The sequence below is a fragment of the Staurois parvus genome, unplaced genomic scaffold (assembly GCF_062004578.1).
Source record: "Staurois parvus isolate SC_StPar_1 unplaced genomic scaffold, SC_StPar_1.0 ptg000318l, whole genome shotgun sequence".
NCBI lineage: Eukaryota > Metazoa > Chordata > Amphibia > Anura > Ranidae > Staurois > Staurois parvus.
In genome coordinates this window covers 4,126,771-4,139,840 of record NW_028318114.1, presented here as the reverse complement: position 1 = coordinate 4,139,840, position 13,070 = coordinate 4,126,771, and the positions used below count along the sequence as shown (strand labels likewise).

At 41.9% G+C, this 13,070-nt stretch overlaps 1 protein-coding gene across 2 annotated transcripts in view; it reads left to right on the top strand.

The window, feature by feature from the left end:
* The window catches only part of LOC149457498 (potassium channel subfamily T member 2), a 1,188,731-nt gene that overhangs the window by 962,156 nt on the left and 213,505 nt on the right, over nucleotides 1-13,070 (top strand). For both annotated transcript variants that reach the window (XM_089683639.1, XM_089683638.1), the window contains exon 21: nucleotides 2,815-2,949. In XM_089683639.1, the coding sequence (XP_089539765.1) occupies nucleotides 2,815-2,949 (135 nt within the window). The remainder of the gene's footprint in view (nucleotides 1-2,814; nucleotides 2,950-13,070) is intronic.

The following is a 13,070-nucleotide window of genomic DNA, read 5'->3' as shown; positions in this document are numbered from 1 at the left end:
AGCGTCGCCATTCGGTGGCCTGGGAAAACCGTGATAAAGATACGGCGGTTCTGCCTGCCCCAGCCCAGGGTTCCATTTTGTCATAGGGTGCTGGCAGATTACAGGCCTCCCATAGGTGCCGCCAGGCCCCAAATCGGCCATGGGCCCCCGTACCGCCTGGTCACGCTGCTGCTGAGCCCACAGTGTGACCTGGGTCCCTGTACGGCCTCCCATTGCTTCCACTCTGCCATGTGCCACTTTGAAATCTCCTCACACTCCTGCGGTTGTCCATTTTGTCATAGGTTGCTGGCAGATTACAGGCCTTCCATAGGTGCCACCAGGCCCCAAATCGGCCATGGGCCCCCGTACCGCCTGGTCACGCTGCTGCTGAGCCCACAGTGTGACCTGGGTCCCTGTACCGCCTCCCATTGCTCCCACTCTGCCATGTGCCACTTTGAGGTCTCCTCACACTGCTGGTGTGTTCAATTTTCTGACATAGGGTGCTGGCAGATTACGGGCCTCCCATTGCTGCTGCCAGGCACGTAATCTGCCATGGGCCCCCGTACCGACTCCTCATGCTGTGACGTTGCAACAAGGTGGAATTCAACACTACATATGTTAGACCGCCTTTACGAACAGCGAAAGGCCATCACAGATTTCCTGATGTTAAAAGCGGATAAAGGTACTCCCTGTGTAACTTAGATGTCAGCCATTGTCAGCTCATGCGTGACACCTGCGCTTGCTCAGGCCCTTTGAGGAGGCCACGCTATTCGTGAGTCGGCAGGACTATGGGATGAACGAGGTCAAATCGGCCATGGGCCCCCGTACCGCCTGTTCACGCTGATGCTGGTCCCACAGTGTGACCTGGGTCCCTGTACCGCCTCCCATTGCTCCCACTCTGCCATGTGCCACTTTGAGGTCTCCTCACACTCCTGCGGTTTTCCATTTTGTCATAGGTTGCTGGCAGGTTACAGGCCTCCCATAGGTGCTGCCAGGCCCCAAATCTGCCATGGGCCCCCGTACCGCCTGGTCACGCTGCTGCTGGGCCCACAGTGTGACCTGGGTCCCTGTACCGCCTCCCATTGCTCCCACTCTGCCATGTGCCACTTTCAGGTCTCCTCACACTCCTGCTGGTTTCCATTTTGTCATAGGTTGCTGTATGGCCTCCCATTGCTGCTGCCTCCACCGCCACACTGTGGCTCCAAACACTGGTTTTGGCCCCGTGACTGGCAAAATGAGTGAAGTGTGCGGTGATTCTAAGATCGACGGCACTCATCTGCATGTCATACTGAGTGACAGTATTATTTCTCTTCCCCAGCAGACTCCAAGGGCATTTAAATTAAAGGTACAGTGTTCTGCACTAATATTAAGTCTCTCTGAAGCCTAGAAACACCCTTTTTTAAGTTAAATTCACAGCGAATTTATTCGACTCGAATCGAATATTGTCCACGAATTCGCCGAATCAGTCGAATCGAATTTTTCATTTCTTCGCTCATCTCTAGACCTCACAAATGTGCTTCTGGAAGAATGGTCAAACATTCCCATAGAGACACTCCTAAACCTTGTGGACAACTTTCCCAGAAGAGTTTAAGCTGTTATAGCTGCAAAGGGTGGGGCAACTCAATATTGCACCCTACGGACTAAGCCTGGGATGCCATTAAAATTCATGTCCATGCAAAGGCAGGAGTCCCAATACTTTTGGCAATATAGTGTATAATGTATGTCATGCTTGTGTCTATATGCTCCCCTCTTAGTATATATCCTGTCTGTCTGGGGTGATTTATGTGTGGAAAGTGAAGGTGGTTTCTTTTGTTTGTTTGTTTTTTCTTTCTTCCTCCCCTTCCTTTCTTCTTTTTGTCTCCCAGACATCAATTTTTTTGGTGCGTTTTGTATATTCTGTATTTTGATCAATATGACTTTTTATTTTTGTATTGTTGAACTTATCTATTTTGATTACATTGTCATTATTGTTTTGTACAGCCATATCATCTATCTTCATAAGGGCGTGGATCCAGAAGAGATGAGAATATCATTAAACACGTTGATCCATTTTGCTATTTATCCATTACTCTTGAAACCTCTAATGTGTGTCCATTCTGTCAATTCTGATATGGTGATTTTTTTTTTCTTTTGTACTTTTCTTTTAACTGGTTTTTAACTTTGTAACCAAGTTGGATCAATTTTATTCTGGTATATGTCCTCTCTAAGCCACGTTTAAAGTCACAACTCACTTTCTCCTCCTCCAGTTTGTGAGAGAATGGAGTACGATTATTATAGGATTGCTAACCACAAAAGGGATGGTGTCATAAGAGGGCTCTTTGTTGGTTCTACTCATGATTTGGTGCAGGTTATAAATTAATTGGAATGGTTGTAATTTTTGTTTTACAACATCATTTTCAAATATTGACTGAGCTTTAAGGGATTGCTTATGATAGGATTCTAAACCAGAGGAATTGAAGAACAGGGGGTGGTTCTGAGTGAACAACATTACTGGAATGACAATAATTTGAACAAACATTAGCCAGTTGCTGTAATAAACAGTTACTGAACAGGAGCAATGCCTATCTGCGTTTAAAACATCAACACAAACATGTATAAATTTGTATAAAAATAATATTTTTATTTTTTATTTTATAATAAATGCTTTTATATGAGAAATGGTTGCATGTGACTTTGCCTCATATGGTTTTATAAGTATACCTGTATGAAACTAATATAATACTGCTTCACTGTTTGTTTTGTGTGTTGGTTTATTGATTTTACTGTGTATATTTATTTTACTTATTATGCATAACTTTATTTTCCTGAGCATTGGTTCTTTTGTGTTTTCTAAAGCTTAGATGACTTGCTGAAATGTGGAGTGACATTTGCAGCTGATATGGTGGTTGTAGACAAAGAGAGCACAATGAGTGCCGAAGAAGACTATATGGCAGATGCAAAGACCATAGTTAATGTACAAACACTTTTCAGGTAGGTTCATGTTGTGTTCATATGAAATGACCTGCAAATGTGTGTCCATTTGTTAAATAGTAGAAATGTAAAAAAATAAATTGCTTTACAAAAACATCAATATTTCAGCATGTCAGTAAGTAAAATAAATGGCACTATCACTATTATGATGTGTCGAGCATGCATCAATGTCAGAATACTTACTATGTTACAGCATATTAGCTATCATCATGAGTACAGTATGACTGTGTCTCTCCCTACATAATTAGCACATCTATCCTTTAGAGGGCACAGATAACTAAATAAAATATATTTGCTATGGAGCAAATGTTGTAGCAGCTTGTTCAATACAAAGAGAGGCTCGGAACATACATTAATCAACTTTTTCCTCTCCCCTGTTAGTAAACTAGATGCTGTAATCATGTTTCCTTTGGTGAAGGAAATAAAAACATGAAATGTGTGTATAGTAATCTTCTCTCTGGACTAGAAAGCTGCTATAAAGCTCATTCAATCTTGGACTAAAGCCAGTCATAAATGGATGGAATCTCAGCCGGTTCAGCAGGAACCACCAAAGATTCGATCCTTCTATGGGCAGGCTGGTTGTACTGGTTGTCCATCAATCGATTTCAGTACAACCAGCCTGTTGGAATTTTTTAATGTGATTACTGCCAAGGGCTATAGGTGCTAGCGGGGAGGGCTGTCCATCGGCAGAACACAATATCGCTGTAGGATGGATTTCCCTATCAACACTGACTGTGATGATGAGAGAATTGAGTGATTTCTTTCCTGCAACCTCTGGTTGTAGAAAAGAAAAATGCTTCATCTATAGGTTGTTTTAGTTCTTTGGCACCCATAGAAATAGATTGCTAAGTGCTCCCTAACGTAACCTTTTCCCACCCAGCCACTGCCTATAAATGGCGAGACAAGTGAAGATCTGGGAGGATGTGCTCACAATACACTGGGGTGTTTGGTTTTCAAAATGTGGTCATTTGTTGGTGTTTCCATTATCCTGCTGCTCCTTGAAAGGCCAAAGGTGTTTCTTGGATTCTGGGCCCCTTTATGTGGCTAGACTGTGAAAAAAATCTCACACATATGGTATCCCCTTACTTGGGAGGAGTAGCAGAATGTGTTTTTTAGGTGTAATTGCAAGATTGCCTATGCAGTGTGTGAGAAATAACTCCTTGCTTATGCAGTGTATGAGAAAAAATAATTAAAAAAATTAAAATACAACTTCAAAAATCCACCATGCCTCTCACTAAATCCCACGAGTTGTCTACCTTCCAAAAACTGGTCATTTGGCGAGTATTTGTACTGTTCTGCATTTTAGACCACAATGCTGTGCCTCACAATGTGAACTACCTTTCCGGTCCCTATACCCCTACATACCCCCATCAAACTCCTAACTACCTGCTGAGTTCTTCAAACACACTTTCAGCTCGACCCGACTTTTCAGCCTGTCTCCCTACCCATAACCTTACCTGATGATCATGCTCAGCGCCAACCTACACCTGAACCTCGCCATTACAAGAAGCTGCTTTGGATATTACGCAGCCCACAGTGTCTCGAGGATGACAGCCATTGGTTCTAGGCCTAGTTTTTCCTGGTCCTCTTGCCCCGACTGTGGACTGATGCAGTTTGTTCCTACCTAGCATTTTTCTCCTAACATGTTTACGTTACTATGTTGTACTTTTCTGTTTGTTATCATGTTTGCACTGATTGCTGAAGCTCCAGTTCGCTAACTTGGAAGTCCCGGGCTTAGTCTCCTTCTTCAGGTTTTATGCCTTGAGACTCTCCTGGGCAGCCACCCTACCCTGATGTGAGCTCAGAGCCCCAGACTTCCTTGATATGCCGGGAGCCTATGGTATTTGTTATTTCCACATATGTCCATTTGCCTGCTTAGGATGTTTAGGCTGTCATCTCCCCAGTGTCTGTCACTGCGCTCCTACCACTAACCCATGCAGTGCCATGCAGATGTACTGTATGGACTATTTCTGGTCCCCCAGACTTACTGCTTTGCATTTGTCTTAGGGATCAGACTAACTGCCTCCTTTGTTTTTTCCCTTTTCTACCTGCTGCTGTTTCTTACTTCTCTTATTCTTCCCTTTTTCCTGTATGGCTACCCTCTCCTTTTCTCTCTTCCTTATTTCCTTGTTCCTCCATGGGACCACCCCATGCATACCCTATTCGGGAGCTATTTGTTATCGATTACCATGATATTCCACCATGGGACCCTTGAACATACTTACCCTAAATGTGCAGGGTCTTAATGTCCCTAAAAAATGTAATAAGGCCTTTTAATCCTTTGCCTCTCAAAAGGCACACATCGTATGTTTGCAGGAAACACATTTTACTCCCAACTCTACCCCCACATTTTTCTGGCCACACTACCCTGAAGTCTACATGGCCTCTGCCAATACCAAATGCAGGGGAGTTCTTATCACCTTCCATCGCACAGTCCTCTTTACCCCCCATGCTGAGATCAAAGACTCTGAGGGTCCATACCTCATCCTGTCTGGTCTCCTCCTTGATTCTGAAGTCACTATAGTTGCTTACTATGCTCCCAATCAGGGCCCACTCCCGTTCCTTTCATACATACTGGCTCTTACAGATTCCCATAAGCACGGCACCCTGTTTTTCTGTGGAGACTCCAACCATACCCTTTATTTCTTCCTTGACAAATCCCCCCCCACCGCCTCTTCTGCCTTCTTCGAGGATTTCCTTCCAGCAACTGCTCCATCGCCACTCCTTACTAGACTCCTTGAGAGAACATAACTTTGTCAGGCATCAATGCACTTATTATTCACATCCGCACAAAATGTTCTCTCGCAGTGACCATATCCTAATCACCGTCGGCTCTTCCTCTCGACACCTGACCTCTAGTATAATTCCTATACCGTGGTCCAATCATAGCACAGTTATCACGTCCATATCACCCTTAGCCCCTTTTACCATTGATACATCTTGGATTCTCAATGACAATTTATTGTCCCACCAATCCCATTGCCTAGATTGAGAGATTGCACTTAAAGACTACCTGTCCATGAACGATTTCCTGAGGTCTCTCCCCTACTCTTATGGGAGGCGCATAAACCAGTTCTCAGAGGGGTTTGTATCAGCAAATCATCCTCTCTTAGTAGAGCGAATCATCTGCTGTGTAAATGCCTAGAAGCAGCTTATAACCAATCCCACCTGGTGTTCCAAGCTACTCCATCATCTGGTAACCAAAAAGCTCTAGAACAGTCGCGATTGGAGCTTGACCTCTTTTTGACCGATCAAGCAGAACTGTCTCTTTGCAGATCTCGCCATAAATACTACACTAAAGCGAACAAACAGGATGCATTCCTGGGCCTCTCACTTCGCAGACTAAACCATGCCCCCAAACTAATTCGCTTGAAGATATCTAAGGGTAGTTACACGAGTAACCCTGTATGGATACTGCAAATCTTCTGTCAACACCTAGCTCATTTGTACTCACATACAGAACCCTTCGACCAGTCTTGTGCTGAAAGTCTTCTCTCTCAGGAAAATCTTGAGAAACCAGTCTCGCATGAAGAAATATTGAACATTATCAAGGCCCTGAAGTCACCAAGCACCCTAGTCCAGATGGATTCTCTGCCACTTACTACAAGAAATTCACTCATCTCCTTTCCCCTATGTTAGCAAATGCCTTTAATGCTATCCTAGCTGGCCAATCATTTAAACCTGAAATGGTAAAACCAACTATAACCATGATCCCGAAACCTAACATGGACTCGTCTCAACCCTATCATTGGCTCCCTTGTTCACAATGATCAAGTGGGCTTTATTCCCACTCACCAAGCAGGTGCTAATATTCGGCGCGTGGTCCTTCTCATTCACTTAGCCCGTGCCCATAACATCCCCACCTGCTACATGTCCTTAGATATTAGGAAGGCCTTCAACATGGTCTCCTGGCCATACCTTCACTTCATCTTCCGACGTTGGGGTCTTGAGACCCATTTTATATCATGGATCTCCTCACTATACTGCAACCCATCAGCTAGTATTCACTACATGGGACATAAATTGGCCTCTTCTCCTATTATGTGAGGCACCTGCCAAGGGTGCCCTCTCTCCGTTGCTTTTTGTCCTAGCTATTAAACCCCTCGCCCTCCTAATACGAGCCAACCCGGATATATGAGGTCTTGAGATAGGCGTCTTTTATCACAAATGCTGTCTCTTTGTGGACGAAATACTTCTCTTCATGACCTCTCCACTATCCTCAACCCCTAACTTACTTCAACTTCTCCAAGATTTTGGCCACGTCTCCAGCCTCCAGGTCAATCCCCAAAAGTTGACAGCGTTAAACATTTCCTTGCCTCCTCGTGAGATGGCTCATCTGCAACATGTCCTGCCGTTCTCTTGGTCCCCTTGCTCTATCTCCTACCTGGGCATTAAACTGATGGCTATTCTGTCCGACCTTTATTCAGCCAACTACCTTCCTATGCTAGCCTATCTCACGAACCTCATGTCTAAATGGTCCTCCCTGCCATTGGCATGGATGGGTATGATCACAGTAATAAAAATGATTATCCTGCCTCATTTTCTCCGCATTGTACAACAACGTGCCTACACATATGTCTGGGGCTCTATCTGTCCTTGCATCCCCCATTCGACCATACATAAATCTAAACCTATAGGCGGTCTGGGCCTCCCTGATTTCGCTAAATACTATTACGCTGCACATCTTGCACAATTACCGAAATACTACGCAGTGTTTGAAATCCCTCTATGGGTTGCCCTGGAGTCTGTCGATTGTGACCCTTTATCAGTTGCCAATCTTCTGCAGCTCCAGCCCTCAGACCATCGGACGCTCCAGAATCCAGTCACTTGCCACTTTATGTGGCTCTGGGATCGACTCAAATCTTGGCATGCTCTCCAGTCGCCACACAATCCTCTACTTTTGTATCTATGAAACCTGGCTTTCCCCCCTGCTTGGTCCTCCCCTGAATCCTTCACCACTTGGTCATCAGCGAATCTACTCCGAGCCTACCAATTTTTATATTTGGTGGTCATGTCCGCTCGCCCAAGCTTTTTGGACTGAAATCTTCAACCTTCTTTCTTCCCTTTTCATGACGCCCCTGTCCCCAAACCCAGCCATTACTCTACTTACCCATAAGCCACATTCCTTATCTAAACCCCAATTCAAAGTTGTTTTACAAGTTACCACAGTGGCTAAACAAATCTTGGAAGACACCATCCCTATGCATCCTACTGGTTAGAAACAAGGTGACGCAAGCTATGACTCATGCTAAAGTGGAAGTGACCATTATAGACTCTGTCTCTAAATTTATGACTATCTGGACTCCCTGGGTGGAATGATACCTTCCTCCAAACTTTGATGACTCATTTCTCCTCCCTTGATGTCCACCCGCCTGAAGAATCCCTGGGCTTTTCATATGCTACCTCTTAGCCTGGTTTGGAATCTCCTCTTTCTCTATAGCCACATACCGCTCTCTTTCCCTATTCTTTCTTCTATGTAGCCTACCCTACCACGTCTTCTGCCTGTCCTTTTCTCTTTTGGACTGTACTCCCTTTCCTTTCCTCTTGTATACTCCTCTTCTCTCACTCTTTTATTAGCAACCGTTTCCTATTAGTGGAACCCAATGTTACTCACGCCTGACCTTTATTGTGTTCTATCTGCTTTAGTAATGCTACACTCTTTATTGTTTGGATGTGGTTCCCCATTGTTTAAACATGGATGATAATTTCATAAATGATTTTGCCCCAAGGGTTCTTCTTTGCTTGTTAGCATGTTGTATGCTTTGTATTTGTTATTGCCTTAAAATAATAAAATATTTGAACAAGAAGCACTCTAAGCAGCTCAAAAGGGTCCATTATTTTAAAAAAAATCATCAATATCCACTGTATCTATCTAGACAACTCACAAAAACCCACCACTAGTGGGTACTTATTCCAAACAGTGAAAAAAAAACAATAAATATTTTAAAAAGAATATATAATAGTGTAGCGCTATAAATAAAAGTAAGTACACACTAAATCCCTCCAACAAAGTGACAGGATCCTAAATGGATCTACACATGTAAAATAAGTGACACAGTGATATTCATATATACAAACACCATAAATAAATTCCTAATCCCCCCTACAATCCACACTTGAGGGATCACTAAATCACAGAAAAATAGTGCAAAACTGTGTGTGCATCCCTATACAGGGATAAAATCCTACAAAGCGATAAGTGTACCACACTTGACAACATAAATGGTCCACACTAAAATAAAAAATGAAAGCCAGAACACCCCACATAAATGCTTATATACACAAATGAAGTCCAAAATTGAAAATATCAAATAGTGCTCCAAACATCAAAATTATGCAGGTGATATTGTGTAGTCGTGGTCACATCACAGGTGCAAATCCTCAAATGGCCAAAATGCCCGCTCACCTCCTTTACAGTGACCACATGGGCCAGCTTGCTTTTAGGATCACACCACGATCCTCACAGGTAATGCTCTTCATAGGTCAATTGCCTCACTCGGTGTCATCAATGGTGGAACTTACTCCTCTCCTTAAAGATCTCCTCCAACCACTGGCATCAGCAACACAGCTTACCCTCCACACAGGATCAAAGTAATAAAACAAAGAGATCCTCCATGGTGTAATAACGTTTTAATAAAGCCAAATATTAAAATAAAAATGCCCACTCACATTTAGGTAGTACAATAATCGCTTTTCACCACACACTATGGGTGTACTGCATGGGTATAGGGTGCACCAAGATGGCGCCCATGCCAGAAGTGACGTCACCGCATACCGGAAGTTCCTCCCCGTGTACCTACGCGTTACGTCACACTAAATCACGTGACTTCTTCAGGATTTTTTTTTTGTTCAATTAAGCTTTGACAATAAAACCTGGAAGCTGATTGGTTTATATGCAATATACCCCAATGTTTTGTTTTTACTTTTTATTGTTTTTTTGAAGTTTTGGTTGTATCTTTTGATGACTTTTCATATCAATCTCATTGATGGTATACTAGTTTGTAAATCTATCTTGACTTATTCATTCAGTGTACACATTTAGCGTCTTCTGTTTTACTAAATGTCCACATGTACTGTACCTTTTCACCATGCATTTTATAATTACTTCAATGTACAAATCCTTAATTAATTCACCATGACAAAAAATATTAAATACCTTGTTTGAATTTTTAAATAAACAAACTAATGATATAGCTAACTGGAGGATTACACATGGCTTCAGTAATGCCAGCTGTTTTATGTGCTTGAATTATAATTATTATTGTAGGTTGTTTTGCTACCATGGCAGAGATAACACTACACTGACAGTTTATACGTCTGGATTCTTTTTTACTGCCAGTATGGATTTCCTTCTATAACTTTTTATTTTACTTTTGTGGTACTAATTGCAGAAATGTGGAAACTCCTATATGGGTTATTGTTTTTACTGTCAATCATTTTATTGGTCTCTCACTGAATAACCTGTTTTTCATTGCTACATTATAACAGTAATATTACAGACAGATACTGTTCGCATCAACATGTTTATTATCACATAAAGTTTGCAGCTCAGTGCGCTGACTAACCTGAAATATGGAAGAACAAAACACAGATTATATTACTGCAATGTTTCATTTAATTATCTTTCTTCAAATTAGATTCTAAACTTTCCAAACATTGTCATATTATGTATCTACATTTATAATGCAGTCCCTAAGTAGACTTCAGTATTATCGACAAGGGAAAATGGCTGAGGGACCAGCACAAACGGATAGATGATTAAAAGGATTAAAATGATAAACACACAGCTTTCATTTTGTAAAAAGCCAATTCTGTTTTACAACTCCAAAAATAAAAAGTGCTCACTATTGAAAGTATGGTTTTATTTAACTCCAACATAATATGACTGTCAAAAGGCTGTTATATTTTTAGGATGTTGTGGTGATATTTGCTTTCATAAGGCATTCAGGGTAACAGTTGTCCATCTGACTGATTTCCCACCATTTTGGCACTGGTTTCACTCAGCAGAGCTTGTGGTGTTGTACTAGTTAAACCTCTTCTGTTATCTCTCATATAAGAAATCACTGACACAAATGGTCTTTTATTTGTCTGTAAGAGTATCTGTCCCCTTTCACTCCCAATGTAATAGGACATTCTTTCCACTGACTAGCAAGTGGCGTAATGGGTACTGTAGCCCATAAACCACAAGTGTAAGGTTGTCATTCATACAGTGACCACTGATGTAAGTGGACAGTTTTCCAGTGACCAGCAATGTAAAAGGGCATTTGATCATTTGCAACAAATGTAGGGGGGCACAATACTGATTGCCAATGTAGGGAAGATTACTTCACTTACCTCCAATATGAAGGGACTCTACAAATGTCAGTGTTTTCATAGTTTTCCTGCCAGCTATTGCAATATTTTTATTGTTTCACGATTAGTGCTGAAAATGATTTTGTTTTTAGCGGATTGGAGTTAAAATGTTTCCCTTCTGGATGGTCAAATATACTAGGTATGCAAAAAAAGTATGCTTTTATTATAATATAATACATTTTAATATTTATTCTCCGAGACTAACTCATTATTTCTAGGGTTCATCTAAGGTAAAAAGGTTGGAAAAACTGATATTGATGAACATCAATCTACATATTAAATAATTATAAAATCAGTGCTTGGAAAATTCCCCAAAAGATCAAAACGCTCAAGCAAAAGGTCCCCAAATATGTACAATATATTTCAAGTGCTTAGAGACAATTCCTTAACAACTGCAAACTGTCCATGTCAGTAAACAAAAATCTTCAAGTTGTTTTCCATATGGTGCTTCATAAAGAATTTTATTAAATGCTCACCAGACAGTTAGACCCTTTATAACAATGGGTCGGGTCCTGTTAAGCTTGGGCAATAATGAAACTAGCCACTAGATGTCACAATCTACCCTCAGCAACCAAAATTGCCAAGATTGCTAACTTCTCATTCCCTCTCAAAAGTGCATAAAAGAAACAAAAAACACTAATAGTGCAGTATTATAAAGAAATCAACAAAACTACTTGTAATTGTGCTCACATAAAAGGTGCAATCTAAAAATCACCAATGTGATGCTCAGTCTTCCTATCCACCACCATGTGTGCACCTCATTTTTATTATTATTATACAGGATTTATATAGCACCAACAGTTTGCTTAGCGCTTTACAATATAAAGGGAGACAACACAGCAACAATACAGTTCAATACAAGAGGGTTAAGATGGCTCTGCTCCTTGGAGCTTACAATCTAAGAGGGAGGAGCTGGTGGTAAAAAAGGTAATAACTGTGAGGGATGAACTGATATAAGGAATAGAAGATTTTGTTTTTAGCTGAAGGCAAGATAGGTTTCCCTGAAGAGAGAGGTTTTCAGAGATCGCCTAAAAGTGGGCAGATTAGGCAATAGTCTGATAGATTGGGTAGAAAGTTTCAGAGGATGGGGAGGCTCTGGAAAAGTGCTGGAGACAAGCATGGGAGGAGGATATAAGGGAGCTAGAGAGCAGGAGGTTGAGGGAGGAGCGGAGAGTACTGTTTTGAAGTGGAGGGATTGGCAGAGAGGCATGGCAGATATGGAACGGTTAGTAAGGGGGATGAGTCTGGCTGCAGCATTCATGATAGACTGAAGAGGAGATAGCCTGTGATTAGGTAGGCCAATGAGGAGGGAGTTACAATAATCAAGGCGAGAGATAACCAGGGAGTGAATAAGTTGCTTAGTAGTTTCAGAGGTTAAGAACGGGTGTATCTTGGAGATGTTGCGGAGGTGAAGTATACAAGATTTGGACAGTGATTGGATTTGGTCTGAAAGGACAGATGGGAGTCTAGTATTACACCTAGTACTCTGGCATGAGGGGAGGAACTGATGGTTGTATTATTGATCTTGATGGTGAAGTCAGGGGAAGGGGCACGGGCTGGAGGGAATAGTATGAGCTTAGTTTTAGAAAGATTGAGTTTGAGGAAGTGGAGTGACATCCATGCTGATATGTCACTTAGTAGGTTAGTAATGCGACAGGAGACTGAAGGGGCGAGGAGTAGAAAGATAGATTTGTGTGTCATCAACATAGAGAAGGTACTTACACTAAAATCATGGGAGTTTATCAAGGGACCAAGGGAGGAGGTGTAGA